Source organism: Mesoplodon mirus (genome assembly GCF_964341445.2).
Source record: "Mesoplodon mirus genome assembly, chromosome: 3".
Lineage (NCBI taxonomy): Eukaryota > Metazoa > Chordata > Mammalia > Artiodactyla > Ziphiidae > Mesoplodon > Mesoplodon mirus.
In genome coordinates this window covers 168,379,433-168,396,025 of record NC_138978.1, presented here as the reverse complement: position 1 = coordinate 168,396,025, position 16,593 = coordinate 168,379,433, and the positions used below count along the sequence as shown (strand labels likewise).

Genomic DNA, 16,593 nt, shown 5'->3' with positions numbered 1-16,593 from the left:
AAGAAGTCTGCATGCCGCAAATAAGATGTCCACATGCCGGAACTAAAGATCCCACATACCACAATGAAGATCCCGCAAGCCGCAACTAAGACCCAGCACAGCCAAAATAAATAAATAAAATAAATAATAAATTTAAAGTACTGTCATTTTTAAAAAAGGAATTAGAAAAAGAAAAACAAACAAAGCCCAAAGTTAGCAGATGGAAAGAAAAACATAAATATCAGAGCGAAAACAAATATAATAGAGATCAAAAAACAATAGAAAAGATCAATGAAACCAAGAACTGTTTTTTTGAAAAGGTAAATAAAATTGATAAACCTTTAGCCAGGCTCATCAAGAAAAAAAAGAGAGAAGACCCAAATAAACAAAATAAGAAATAAAAGAGGAGAAATAACAACTGCTATCACAGATACAAAAAAATCATAAGAGATTATTATGAACAGTTACATGCCAACAAATTGAACAACCTAGAAGAAATGGTCAAATTTCTAGAAAAACACAACTTTCAAAGACTAAATCAAGAATATATAGACAATCTGAACAGACCAATCACTACCTGTGAAATTGAAACTGTTAATTTAAAAAACTTCCAGAAAGCAAAAAACATGACTAAATGGCTTCACAGAAGAATTGTACCAAACATACAAAGAAGAGTTAATACCTAACCTTCTCAAACTATTCCAAAAAATTTTTGAGATGGGAGAACACTCCCAAATGCATTCTATGATGCCACCATTACCCTAATACCAAAATGAGTCAGGATGGAGGTGTGGGAAGACTCCAAGTTAGCGTCTCCCCACAACTAGGGCAACTGCCAGCCACTGGTGGGAAACCCTGACACCCAAGGAGATGGGAGGAACCCCCAAGTGAAATGGTGGGACTGAGGGGGGAGGAGAAGTGGAGGCCAGACAGGATCAGCAACCCTGAGGCCGGAAGATCGGGAGAGGCAGGTGGGAAGAGCCTTCCAGGAGGAGTGGGAAAGCAGCAGAGGGCAACTGCCCCACCCACTCGGGCCCAGGGAGCCTGCTGAGCTCCCAGGGTGGTCTCCTGCCCTACAGGGCTCCCCTTCCCCACGGCCACATTGGTACTGGGGGCATGGGGGGGACACCAGGGAGATCAGGACAGGCAGGCAGGAGGGGTCCTCTGAGAGGAGCGGGAGAAGAGCAGAGGGCATTTGCCCCACCCATTCGAGCCCAGGAAGCCTCCTGGGCTCCCAGGTGAGGTCCCCCACCCTCTGAGACCAGGGGTGGTGGGCAAGCCTGAGCCCCTTCTTTTGCGTTGAGGCTAAACCCCGCCCCCCACAGCCCCCAGGGCCTTTTCCAGCCCTGTGGGTCCTGAGCATAGGCCACGCCCACCACCCAAACCTTGCCCTTGCTTAGGCCCCACCCTCCACAGCTAAGGCCTCCCCACCTTTTTTCTTTTTTCTTTTCTTTTCCCTCCTCTTTTTCACAATTGTGGTACAGTTGTAAATTCTGGTTGTTTAGTTATCTACATTTTTATTTTTATATTCTTTCTCACATATCTGTTAGTTTACTAGTTTAATTCTATTTTTTACTTTGTTATGATTCTTTTTTTTTTTTTTTTGCCACCCCATGCGGCTTGCAGTATCTTGGTTCACGAGCCAGGGGTCAGGCCGAAGCTCCTGCAGAGGGAGCTCCAAGTCCGAAACACTGGACTAACATAGAACCTCAGTCCCCAGGGAATATTCATTGGAGTGAGGTCTCATGGAGGTCCTCATCTCAACACCAAGACCCACCTCTACCCAACAGCCTACAAATTCCAGTGCTGAAAGCCTCAGGCCAAACAATCACCAAGACAGGAACACAATCCCACTCATTAAAAAAAAAGAAAAAAATGAGACAGCAAAAAAATATGTCACAGATGAAGGAACAAGGTAAAAACCTACAAAACCAAACAAATGAAGAGGAAATAGGCAATCTACCTGAAAGAGAATTCACTGTAATGATAGTAAAGATGATCCAGAATCTCAGAAATAGAATGGAGGCATGGACTGAGAAAATAAAAAAATGTTTAACAAAGATCTAGAAGAACTAAAGAACAAACAAATAACTGAAATGAAAAATAAACAAGACGGAATCAATAACAGAATAACTGAGGCAGAAGAACTAATAAGTGAGCTGGAAAACAAAATGGTGCAAATAACTGCCAATGAGCAGAATAAAGAAAAAAGAATGAAAACAATTGAAGACAATCTCAGAGATCTCTAGGACAACACTAAACGCACCAACATTTGAATTATAGGGGTCCCAGAAGAAGAAGAGAAAAAGAAAGGGTATGAGAAAATATCTGAAGAGATTATAGGTGAAAACTTCCCTAACATGGGAAAGGAAATAGTCATCCAAGTCCAGGAAGTGCAGAGAGTCCCATACAGGATAAGCCCTAAGAAAAACACACTAAGACACATATTAATCAAACTAACAAAAATTAAATTTGAAGAAAAAATATTAAAAGCAGCAAGAGAAAAACAAAAAATAACATACAAAGTAATCCCCATACAGTTATCAGTTGATTTTTCAGCAGAAACTCTGCAGGCCAGAAGGGAGTGGCAGGATATACTTAAAGTGATGAAACAGAAAAACCTACAACCAACATTATGCTACCCAGCAAGGATCTAATTGAGATTCAACAGAGAAATCAAAAGCTTTTCAGACAAGCAAAAGCTAAGAGAATTCAGCACCACCAAACCAGCTTTACAACAAATGCTAAAGAAACTTCTCTAGGTGGGAAACACAAGAGAAGAAAAAGACCCACAAAAACGAACCCAGAACAATTAAGAAAATGGTAATAGGAACATACATATCAATAATCACCTTGAATGTAAAATGGATTAAATGCCCCAACCAAAAGACACAGACTGGCTGAATGGATACAAAAACAAGACCCATATTTATGTTGTCTACAAGAAACCCACTTCAGACCTAGGGACACACACAGACTGAAAGTGAAGGGATGGAAAAAGATATTCCAAGCAAATGGAAATCAAAAGAAAGCTGGAGCAGCAATACTCATATCAGACAAAATAGACTTTAAAATAAAGACTGTTACAAGAGATAAGGAGGGACACCACATACTGATCAAAGGATCAACGATTATATATATTTATACACCCAACACACAAGCAGCTCAGTACATAAGGCAACTGCTAACAGCTATAAAAGAGGAAATCGACAGTAACACAATAATAGTGGGGGACTTTAACACCTCACTTACACCAATGGACAGATCATCCAGACAGAAAATTAATAAGGAAACACAAGCTTTAAATGACACAATAGACCAGATAGATTTAATTGATATTTACAGGACATTCCATCCAAAAACAACAGATTACACTTTCTTCTCAAGTGCACATTGAACATTCTCCAGGATAGATCACATCTTGGGTCACAAATTAAGCCTCAGTAAATTTAAGAACATTGAAATTATATGAAGCATCTTTTCTGACCACAATGCTATGAGATTAGAAATCAATTACAGGGGAAAAAACATAAAAAAACACAAACACATGGAGGCTAAACAATATGTTACTAAATAACCAAGAGATCACTGAAGAAATCAAAGAGGAAATCAAAAAATACCTACAGACAAATTACAACGAAAACACTATGATCCAAAACCTATGGGATGCACCAAAAGCAGTTCTAAGAGGGAAGTCTATAGCAATTCAATCTCACCTCAAGAAACAAGAAACATCTCAAATAAACAATCTAACCCTACACTTAAAACAAGTAGAGAAAGAAGAACAAAGAAAACCCAAAGTCACTAGAAGGAAAGAAATCATAAAGATCAGAGCAGAAATAAATGAAACAGAAACAAAGAAAACAATAGCAAAGATCAATAAAACTAAAAGCTAGTTCTTTGAGAAGATAAACAATACTGATAAAGCATTAGCCAGACTCCTCAAGAAAAAGCGGAGAGGACTCAAATCAATAAAATTAGAAATGAAAAAGGAGAAATCACAAATGACACTGCAGAAATACAAAGGATTATAGGAGACTACTACAAACAACTATATGCCCATCAAATGGACAACCACAAAGAAATGGACAAATTCTTGGAAAGGTACAATTTTCCAAGACTGAACTAGGAAGAATTAGAAAATATAAACAGACATATCACAAGTAATGAAATTCAAACTATAATTAAAAATCTTCCAACCAACAAAACTCCAGGACCAGATGGCTTCAAAGATGAATTCTATCAAACATTTAGAGAAGCACTAACACACATCCGTCTCAAACTCTTCCAAAAAATTGCAGAGGGAGAAACACTCCCAAATTCATTCTACAAAGCCACCATCACCCTGATACCAAAACCAGAAAAGATATCACAAAAAAAGAAAATTATAGGCCAATATCACTGATGAACATAGATGCAAAAATCCTCAACAAAATACTAGCAAACAGAATCCAACAATACATTAAAGGATCATACACCATGATCAAGTGAGATTTATCCCAGGGATGCAAGGATTCTTCAATATACGCAAATCAATCAATGAGATACACCATATTAACAAATTAAGGAATAAAAAACATATGACCACCTCAATAGATGCAGAAAAAGCTTTTGACAAAATTCAACACCCATTTATGATAAAAACTCTCCAGAAAATGGGAATAGAGGGAAACTACCTCAACATAATAAAGGCCATATATGACAAACCCACAGCAAGCATCATCCTCAATGGTGAAAAACTAAAGCATTTCCACTAAGATCAGGAACAAGACAAGGATGTCCACTCTTGCCACTATTATTCAACATAGTTTTGGAAGTCCTAGCCACGGCAATCAGAGAAGACAAAGAAATAAAAGGAATCCAAATTGGAAAAGAAGTAGTAAAACTGTCAACTGTCTGCAGATGACATGATACTATACATAGAAAATCCTAAAGATGCCACCAGAAAACTACTAGAACTAATCAATGAATTTGGTAAGGTTGCAGGATACAAAATTAATGCACAGAAATCTCTGGCATTCCTACACACCAACAACATAAAATCAGAAAGAGAAATTAAGGAAACAATCCCACTTACCATCGCAACAAAAAGAATAAAATACCTAGGAATAAACCTGCCCTAGGAGGCAAAAGACCTGTACTCAGAAAACTGTAAAACACTGTTGAAAGAAATCAAGATGACATAAACAGATGGAAAAATATACGGTGTTCTGGGATTGGAAGAATCAATATTGTGAAAATGACTATACTACCCAAAACAATCTACAGTATCAATGTAACCCCTATCAAGCTACCAATGGCATTCTTCAGAGAATTAGAACAAAAAATTTTACAATTCATATGGAAACACAAAAGACCCCAAATAGCCAAAGCAATCTTGAGAAAGAAAAATGCAGTTGGAGGAATCAGGCTCACCCACTTCAAACTATACCATAAAGCTACAGTAATCACGACAGTATGGTACTGGCACAAAAACAGTATAGATCAATGGTACAGGATAGAATGCCCAGAGATAAACCCACGCACATATGGGCACCTAATTTACAACAATGGAGGCAAGAACATACAGTGGAGAAAAGACAGCCTCTTCAATAAGTGGTGCTGGGAAAACTGGACAGCTACATGTAAAAGAATGAAATTAGAACACTCTCTAACACCATACACAAAAATAAACTTCAAATGAATTAAAGACCTGAATGTAAGACCAGACACTATAAAACTCTTGGAGGAAAACATAAGAAAAACACTCTTTGACATAAACCACAGCAAGATCTTTTTTGATCCACCTCCTAGAGCAATGGAAATAAAAAAAAACCTAAACAAACGGTATTTAATTAAACTTCAAAGCTTTTGCACAGTAAAGGAAACCATAAACAAGACAAAAAGACAACCCTCAGAATGGGAAAAAATATTTGCAAATCAGACAAAGGATTAATCTCAAAATCATACAAACAGCTCATGGAGCTCAATATCAAAAAAGGAAACAATCCAATTAAAAAATGGGCAGAAGACCTAAATAGACATTTCACCAAGGAAGACATACAGATGGCCAAGAGGCACATGAAAAGATGCTCAACATCACTAATCATTACAGAAATGCAAATCAAAACTATAATGAGGTATCACCCCACACCGGTCAGAATGGCCACTATCAAAAAATGTAGAAACAATAAATGCTGGAAAGGGTGTGGTGAAACAGAATCCTCTCGCACTGTTGGTGGGAATGTAAATTGATACAACCACTATGGAAAACAGTATGGAGGTTCCTTAAACAACTAAAAATAGAACTACCATATGACCCAGCAATCCCACTACTGGGCATATACCCTGAGAAAACCATACTTCAAAAAGAGATATGTACCACAATGTTCACTGCAGCACTCTTTACAATAGCCAGGACATGGAACCAGCCTAAATGTCCATTGAAAGATGAATGGATAAAGAAGAGATGGCACATATATACAATGAAATATTAGCCATAAAAAGAAATGAAATTGAGTTATTTGTACTGAGGTGGATGGACCTAGAGTCTGTCATACAGAGTGAAGAAAGAGACAAATACCTCATGCTAACACATATATATGGAATCTAAAAAAAAATGATACTGATGAACCTAGTTGCAAGGCAGAAATAAAGAGGTAGACGTAGAGAACAGACTTGAGGACACGGGGTGGGAGGGGGAAGCTGGGCGAAGTAGCATCGACATATATACATTACCAAATATAAAACAGCTAGCTAGTGGGAAGCAGCAGCATAGCACAGGGAGATCGGCTCGGTGCTTTGTGATAACCTACAGGGGTGGGATAGGGAGGATGGGAGGGAGGCTCACGAGGGTGGGGATATGGGGACATATGTATGCATATGGCTGATTCACTTTGGTGTACAAAAGAAACTAACACAGTATTGTGAAGCAATTATACTCCAATAAATATCTATTAAAATTTTTTTGAAAAGCAAAAAAAAAAAGAGCCAAAGACACTACAAAAAGAGAAAATTACAGGCCAATAACTCTGATGACTATAGATGCAAAAATTCTCAACAAAATTTTAGCAAACCGAATTCAAAAATACATTAAAAGGATCATATACCATGATCAAGTGGGACTTATCCCAGAGATGCAAGGATGGTTCAATACCTGCAAATCAATCAATGTGATCTACCACATTCATAAAACATGAATAAAAATCACATGATCATCTCAAAAGACACAGAAAAAGCATCTGATAGAATTCAACATGCATTCATGATAAAAACTCTCGTCAAAGTTGGTAATGAGGAACATATCTCAACATAATAAAGGTCGTTTACAACAAACCCACAGCTGACATCATACTCAACAGTGAAAAGTTTAAAGCATTTCCTCTAAGATCAGGAATAAGACAAGGATGACCACTCACGCCCCTTTTATTCAACACAGTTTTGGAAGTCCTAGCCACAGCAGTCAGAGAAGAAAAAGAAACAAATGGCATCTAAATTGGAAAGGAAGAAGTAAAACTGTCACTATGTGCATATGACAAGATACTCTATATAGAAAACCCTAAATTCTCCACCAAAAAACTTTTAGAACTAATAAATGAATTCAGTAAAGTTGCAGGATACAAGATTAATATACAAAAATCTGTTGCTTTTCCATACATTAATAATGAACTATCAGAAAGTGAAAGCAAGAAAACAAGCCTGTTTAAAATCCTATTCAAAATCGCATTAAAAAAAACCTAGGAATAACTGTAACCTCAGAGGTGAAAAATCTATACTCTGAAAATTATAAAACATGAATGAAAGAATTTGAAGATGATAAATGGAAATGGAAAGACATTCCATGTTCCTTGATTAGAAGAATTAATATTGTTAAAATGTCCACACTACACAAAGCAATCTACAGATTTAATGCAATCTCTTTCAAAATACCAATGGCATTTTCCACAGAACTAGAACAAATCATACTAAAATTTATATGTAACCACAAAAGACCCCAATTTGCCAATGCAATCTTGAGAAAAAAGAAAAAAGCTGGAGGTATCACATGCCCTGACTTCAGAGTATACTACAAAACTACAGTAATCAAAACAGCATGGTGCTGGCACAAAAACAGAAAATTAGATCAATGGAACAGAACAAAGAGCCCAGAAATAAACCCACACACTTATGGTCAATTAATCTATGACAAAGGAGGCAAGACTATACAATTGAGAAAAGATGGTCTCTTCAATAAGTGGTGCTGGGAAAACTGGACAGCTACATGTAAAAGAATGAAATTAGAACATTTTCTCACACCATATATAAAAATAAACTCAAAATGGATTAAAGATCTAAATGTAAGACCTGAAATGATAAAACTCCTAGAACACAGCATAGGCAGAACAATGTTTGGCATAAATCATAGCAATAATTTTTGGGATCTGTCTCCAAAGGCAAAGGAAACAAAAGCAAAGATAAATAAAGGGGACCTAATTAAACTTAAAAGCTTTTGCACAGCAAAGGAAACCATGGTCAAAATGGAAAGACAACCTACAGAATATCTGCAACCAACAAGGGGTTTTTATGCAAAATATACAAACAGCTCATACAACTCAATATCAAAAAACAAAAAAGTCCGATTAAAAAATGGGCAGAAGATCTGAATTTTTCAAAATTCAGACATTTTTCCAAAGAAGACATACAGATGGCCAACAGGCATACAAATAGACACTCAACATCACTAATCATCAGAGAAATGCAAATCAAAACCACAATGAGTTATCCCCCCACACCTGTCAAAATGGCCATCTTCAAAAAGTCCACAAATAACAAATGTTGGCAAGGATATAGAGAAAAGAGAACCCTCTTGCACTGTTGGTGGGAATGTAAATTGGTGCAGCCACTGTGGAAACAGTATGGAGATTCCTCAAAAAACTAAAAATAGAACTACCATATGATCCAACAATTCCACTCCTGAGTGTATATCTGAAGAAAATGAAAACACTAATTCAAAAAGAAACATGCATCCCAATTTTCATAGCAGCATCAATTTACAATAGCCAAGATATAAAAGCAACCTAAGTGTCCCTCAAGAGATAAATGGATATGGAACTCCCTGGTGGTCCAGTGGTTAGGACTTGGTGCTTTCACTGCTGGGGCCTGGGTTCAATCCCTGACTGGGGAACTAAGATCCTGCAAGCTGACTGGTGTGGCCAAAAATAAAACCAAAAAAAACCAAAACAAAACAAAGAGATGAATGGATAAAGAAGATGTGTCGTGTGTGTGTGTGTGTGTGTGTGTGTGTGTGTTTATATATGTATGTTTACTCAGCCATAAAAAAGAATGAAATCCTGCCATTTGCAACAACATGGATGGACCTAGAGGGTATTATGCTTAGTGAAATAAGTCAGAGAAAGTCAAGTACTCTATGTTATCACTTACATGTGGAGTCTAAAAAATTTTTTATAAAACAAATGAATATAACAAAACAAACAGACTCACAGATATAGAGAACAAACTAGTGGTTACCAGTGGGAGAGAGAAGACGGGAGGGGAAAGGTAGGGGTAGGGGATTAAGAGATATAAACCACTACACATAAAATAAATAAGCAACAAGGATATATTGAACAGCACAGGGAAGTGTAGCCATTATTTTGTAGTAACTTTAAATTCTATTAAAATATTGAATTACTATGCTGTACACCTGAAACTAATATAGTATTATAAATCACCTATACTTCAATTAAAAGCATAAGAAAACAACTCAACTTAAAAATGGGCAAAAGATTCAGAGACATTTCTCCAAAGAAAATATACAAATGGCCAGTAAGCACTTGAAAAAATGTTTAACATCACCAGTAATTAAGGAAATGCAAATCAAAACTACATTAAGATACTTCATACCCACTAGAACAGCTAAAAAATTTTTTTAAGATAATAACAAATGTTGATAACAATGTGGAGAAATTGGAATCCTCATATATATTGCTTATGGGAATGGAAATTTGGAAACAGTTTGGCAATTCCTCAAAAGGTCAGAAATAGAGGTACCATATGACCCCAGCAATTCTACTCCTAAATATATACCCAAGAGAAATGAAAGCATGTGGCCACACAAAAATTTGTACACAAAAATTCATAGCAGCATTATTTATAATAGTCAAATGAGTAGAAACTCAAGTGTCCATCAGTTAATGAATGGATAAATTTGAATCCATACAATGGACAATTGTTCCATGATAAAAAGGAATACTGACACATATTACAACATGGATAAACCTTAAAAACATTATGCAAAGCGAAAGAAGCCAGACACAAAAGGCAACAGACTATATGATCTATCTCTGAAATGTTCAGAACAGGCAATCCATAGAGATAAAAAGTAGATTAGTAGTTGCCAGGGACTTGTGGAAGGGAGGAATGGGCAGTGACTACTGATAGATATGGTGTGTCTCTTCGGGCTGGTAAAATGTTCTAAAATTAGACAGTGGTGATGATTACATAACTCTGAAAATATACTGAAAACTGCTGAATTTTTCATTTTTTAAATGGTGAATTTCATGGTATGAGAATTCTATCTCAATAAAGCTGATATTTTTAAAATCTTAGGTACACCTGCCACCAAGATTATGACAGTGCACCTTCTCCACTGACAGGACAGTATTCCCACAATAGGTTTTTCAAACTATAGAGTTACATTACTCTATAGTTTTTTGAAAATGTTTTTTTCAAATTCTGCCGCTATATCTCCTTGAAGGACATGTCTTCCTGGTTGAAAATCACTGGTCAAAACTATAGTAAATTACATAAAATTAAATGATTAATGATGGTAATAAGATTAGTACTAGACATTCTCTGTAGAAATAACTGTCATTATTTTTAATTATTATTAATATTGTAACTCAATGAAACTGAGTTACAGATTAGTGCCTGTAACAAGGTTAATGGCTACTTAATGAAGATTGTTGAAATCAGATTATCTCAGAAATAACAACATTGAACCTAATTTTCATCTTTTCTGACATTCAAACAATTTTTATCCAAAACTTACGTGGTGTAGCCATTTTTGTGAAGATAGGAGTCACAATATCTTCCAATTGCTGTTTCTGCTCAAAAAGCTCATTAATGGAAGCTTCTAAATGGGTTTCCAGCCATTCATTTTTTATACGGCATGCATTGAGGATGGTATTCTAGAGACAGAAACAAAGAATTTACTTTCCACTTGTTCATTTAAAAATAAAACTCTATATAGTATCTCTAAACCAGCACTGTGCACCAGAACTTTCTGTGATGATGGAAATGTTCTGTATCTGCGTTGTCCAATACAGTCACCATTAGACATACATAGCCAATGAGCACTAGAAAAGTGGCTGAGGAACTGAATTTTAAATTTTATTTAATTTTAATTAATTCTAATTTAAATAATCTCATATGGCTAGGGGCTACTATATCTGACAGTGCAGCTCTAACATTAGTGGAAAGTGCGTATAAAGAAACTCAAAATCTAGAGTCATGGAGCCTTGGGCCAGTCTACACCTCCTCCCTAATTCTTCATTTTCAATGAGACTGTGATAAAGAAAAGTGTTTGCAAAGGTTGGAAAAAAAATGGGTGGATGGTACGAGCTGCATGCAACTCAATGGACAATGCCGAGGATATTTTATTCCTTCTCAGGTGGTTCACAGGAGAAGAAAGTGCAAGAAGTGCAAAAAGAGCTCCACCTCACTGAAAACCTCTCAATTTGCACTGCAAAACCATCTCTTTGCACATGAGCAGCAAACTGCTGATATCTGATTTAAGATGTTCATTACTCTATGGTTTGTAATAATAAAGAGACATGAATAAATGTATACGCAAAAAAAAAAAAAAAAAAAGGGCTTCCCTGGTGGCGCAGTGGTTGAGAGTCCGCCTGCCGATGCAGGGGACACGTGTTTGTGCCCCGGTCTGGGAAGATCCCACATGTCGCGGAGCGGCTAGGTCCGTGAGCCATGGCCGCTGAGCCTGCGTGTCCGGAGCCTGTGCTCCGCAACGGGAGAGGCCACAACAGTGAGAGGCCCGTGTACCGCAAAAAAAAAAAAAAAAAAAAAAAAAAAAAAAAGAAAGGAAAAAATGAAGGAAGGGAGGGAGAAGTGAGCAGTGAGGACCGCTACCTACCTCTAGTGCATTAGTGTAGAAATTAAAGATACAAGGCAAAAATCTCAGAAGACTTCAGAGCAAACTATAATCACAATGCAGTACCTTGTCTTCCTTAAAAAGCTTCCCTGGTCCCTTTGTTGTATCTGTAACAATTGCAGAGACCTTTGCAATATATTTTTTCAGCGCCAGCCTTGCATCTGAAAGAATAGAACAGTAAAATGCATAATAATAAGACAAAGACCAAAAAATATGCATTACAAACATTACATGCTTGTAATGTACATTTATATCTCCAGAGCTTTATAAAGATTGTATAGGAGATTTGTTGCAGTTGTTTTCCTTGGGGAACTTCAAAAGGATAACATTCAACTAGCACAGTACTTTGGGGCACTCACTGTATTCCTAGAATCGCACTAAAATTTTTAAAGAGCAAATAAATATAAAATGTGATACCCAATACCAAAGAGACTATAGTCTATCAAAATATCTACTCTGGGGAAAGGAACAAAAAACATTTCCAAGAGAAAAACTGTCCCTTGCTTTACCCTTCTTTATCCTTCAAAATAAATTCAAATAGCTTCCCTCTTTAAAAAAAAAAAAGTGTTTAAAATAATTCCATTCTCTATAGCACCCGTCGCAAAATTTGCAAGACCTGTTTAAACAAAATTACAACACTTTGAGAGAAATAAAAGACTCAAATAAATGGGAAGATTTACCATATTTCTAGACAGAACTGAATATAGTAAATGGTAGATTAGCCTCAAATTAATTTAACAATTGGTGTATTCGTTTCCTGTGGCTGCTATAACAAATTGCCATAAATTTGGTGGCTTAAAGCAACACAAGTTTATAGTTTATCCTCTTACAATTCTAGAGGCGAAAAGCCTGAAATCAGTTTAGCTGATTGTGTTGGCAGGGGAGATTCTTTCTGGGGGCTCTGAAGGGAGAATCTATTTTCTTGCTGTTTTCAACCTCTAGTGGCAGCCTGTACCCCTTGGCTGTGGCTCCTTCCTCCATCTTCAATCAAACTACACCACTCCAATGTCTAGTTCCATCAACAAATCACCTTCTCCTGGGCTTCCTTGGTGATGCAGTGGTTGAGTCCACCTGCCAATGCAGGGGACACGGGTTCGTGCCCCAGTCCGGGAGGATCCCACATGCCACGGAGCGGCTAGGCCCGTGAGCCATGGCCGCTGACCCTGCACGTCTGGAGCCTGTGCTCCGCAGTGGGAGAGGCCACAACGGTGAGAGGCCCGCGTACAGCAAAAAAAAAAAAAAAAAAAAAAAAAATCACCTTCTCCTCTTCTGTGTCAAATCTCCTGCCTCTCACTTATAACAAGGACACTTGTAATTACATTTAGGTCCCACCTGGATAATCCAGGATAATCTCCCCATCTGAAGATCCTTAATTTAAGGATCTGCAAAATCCCATATGAGGTAATATTCACAGGTTCCAGGGATTAGAACCTAGATATCTTTGGCAGACTTTTTTCAGCCTACCACATTCGGCCCTCTGACCTCCCCAAACCCCTACCTATCCCACATGCAAAATACATTTACCCCATGCCAACATCCAAAAGTTTCAACCCATTACAACATCAACTCATGTCTAAATGCTCATCTAAAATATCATCAGCTCAAAAGTCTCATCTCATCATTTAAACAAGGTATGCATGAGACATTAGTATGATCCATCTATCCTGGGGTAAAATTCCTCTCCATCTGTAGACCTGTGAAACTAGAAAACAAAGTTCTCTGCTCCCAAAATACAATGGTGGGACAGGCACAGAGCAACAGTTATAGATAATGCCATTCAAAAAGTGAGAAATTAGAGGAAAAAAGGAGTCACCACACTCCCAAGTCATTTTGAAATCCCACAGGGCAAATTCTATTAGGTATCAAAGCCTGGGGATAATCATCTGTGGTGTAAGGCTCCATCCTCTTGGCCTGCATCTCCAGCCTGAGTCATCCTTCCTTTTTCATGAAAGACAGCAAGTTTTTGCAGCTGAACAGTTTTGTCAGTCACAGCTTCAAACCCACAATTCATGTTGCAAGCAGAATTAATTCCCTAAACTGGAATCCAAGGTTTAGGTTTTGGCTCCACTAGCTGGGTGACCTGGAGTCAGTAGTGGCTCCAGAATTTCAATACAGGATGAAGTTTAGCAGAGGAATTAGCTGGAAGAGGGGACTAAGGGACTTGTCATAGAACTGCATTTATATAGTAAGCACACTGATTTTACTAACAGCATATATTTATTTTGGGTGGCTTGGTAGAGAAAGGAGCTTACTGCAAGCATCCTCTTAATGCCACCATACCTGTCTTACTGCATCCAGGCTGCAAAATACCACAGACTATGTAGTTTATAAACAACAGAAACTTATTTTTCACAGTTCTGGAGGCTGGGAAGTCCAAGATCAAGCTGTCAACATGGTTGCAGTCTAGTGAAAACCCTCTTCCTTTATTGCCAGCACCTTCTCACTGTGCCCTCACATAGTGGATGGGGCTAGGGAACTCTGTGGGGACTCTTTTATTAAGAACACTAATCCCATTCATGAGGGCTCCACCTTCATGTCCTAAGCATCTCCCAAAGGCCCCACTTCCTAATACCATCACATTGGGTATTAGGATTTCAACATATGAATTTGGGGGAAACACAAACTTTCAGACCATAGCAATATCTTAACCCCACTAACTTCAGTTTCTCCATCTAGAAAATGGAAGTATTATAGTACCATCCTCATAGGGTTGTTGTAAGAATTAAACACAATGTATTATAGTATAATGCATGCAGATGTCTTGACACAGTGCCTGTCACACAGTAAAGCACTCAATAAGTTTATTATTATGTCACTCCTCTCCTCAAAACTCTGTAAATGACTCCCTATTGACTACTGAATAAAATGCGGGGCCTTCCAAGATCTATCTAGCCACAAACTATCTTTCCAGCTTCATCCCTTGCAACATTCATCCAGAGACCCTGTCCATTATTTACCCACTGTTCCCTCTGCTCCCAGGCTCACTCCTTCAGTTCCTCAGGTCTCTGCTCGAGCATCACCTTAACAGAGAAGCCTCTCCTGATTGCCCTCTATAAAATAACACACTCTCACTCATTCACTTCCTGGCAACTTCAAAACCCCGTTACCACTCTATTTTTCTCCGTAACACTGCATAGATACATAGATTTAGATAATTTTATTTTCTGTCTCCCTACTACAAAGTAAACTCCATAAACATAAAGATTGTTTTATGCCTAGTTGTGTATGTATTCTCAGCTCCTAGAACAGTATTTAGCACATAGGAGGTGCTCAATAAATATTTATAAATGGTTGTCTAAAGGTTTACACAGAATTTCTTTGCTTATTATGTTTCCTCAACCTAAAATGCCCTCTCTGCATTGCCACCCACCAAAATTCTACTCATTCTTCAAAGCTTACTTTAAAATGCACTTTTGTTAAACTCCTAATTCCCCCAGGTAGATCTCATGGTTCTATCAACTGTGACATGATTATAATCTGATTTAGCTCTGAGTTTAATCTGTCTTGTAATTTTTTGTTATCCTGTTTTTTGCTTCTACCTCTAGACTGTAGGTTCCTTAAAGGCAGAGTCTGTGTCACCTTCTTATCATATACCATGCAACCTCACCATCTCTTTTTCACTTACCACACCAAATTCCCCTCCCCTCACCCACTACCTGATAGTACCACACTGCCACCAAAAAGACACAGGTCAAAAGGGGGAGGGACTCAGTATTTGCTTGACTATTTGAAGGGAAGGATATTCCAGAATGAAAAAAACAGAAGCAGATCCTAGGTTGTATGAAATGATATAGCTATAGCTACTTTGTAAGTAGATGTGAAAGTACCATACTTCAAAAGGGTTGGGGAGGATCTTCAAGATGGCAGAGGAGTAAGACATGGAGATCACCTTCCTCCCCACAAATACATCAGAAATACATCTAGAAGTGGAACAGCTCCTACAGAACACCTACTGAATGCTGGCAGAAGACCTCAGACCTCCCAAAAGGCAAGAAACTCCCCACGTACCTGGGTAGGGCAAAAGAAAAAAGAAGAAACAGAGACAAAAGAATAGGGACGGGACCTGTACCTCTGGGAGGGAGCTGTGAAGGAGGAAAGGTTTCCACACACTAGGAAGCCCCTTCACTGCTGGAGACGGGGGGTGGGTGTGTGGTAAGCTTCGGAGCCACGGAGGAGAGCACAGCAACAGGGGTGCAGAGGGCAAAGCGGAGAGATTCCCGCACAAAGGATTGCTGCCAACTAGCACTCACCAGCCTGAGAGGCTTGTCTGCTCACCTGCCGGCTGGGACTGGTGGGTGTTGGGAGCTGAGGCTCAGGCTTCGGAGGTCGGATCCCAGGGAGAGGACTGGGGTTGGTTGCGTGAACACAGCCTGAAGGAGGCTAGTGCACCACGACTAGCCGAGAGGGAGTCCGGGAGAAAGTCTGGACCTGCCTAAGAGTCAAGAGACCATTGCTTCAGGGTGCACGAGGAGAGGAGATTCAGAACA

General features: G+C 38.3%; 1 protein-coding gene across 5 annotated transcripts in view; it reads right to left on the bottom strand.

The window, feature by feature from the left end:
• SLC9C2 (solute carrier family 9 member C2 (putative)) overlaps positions 1–16,593 on the bottom strand; it is a 155,941-nt gene that overhangs the window by 111,237 nt on the left and 28,111 nt on the right. For all 5 annotated transcript variants that reach the window (XM_082612957.1, XM_082612953.1, XM_082612954.1 and 2 more), the window contains exons 4-5: positions 12,173–12,267; positions 10,988–11,126 (exon numbers count right to left, since the gene is read on the bottom strand). In XM_082612957.1, the coding sequence (XP_082469083.1) occupies positions 10,988–11,126; positions 12,173–12,267 (234 nt within the window). The remainder of the gene's footprint in view (positions 1–10,987; positions 11,127–12,172; positions 12,268–16,593) is intronic.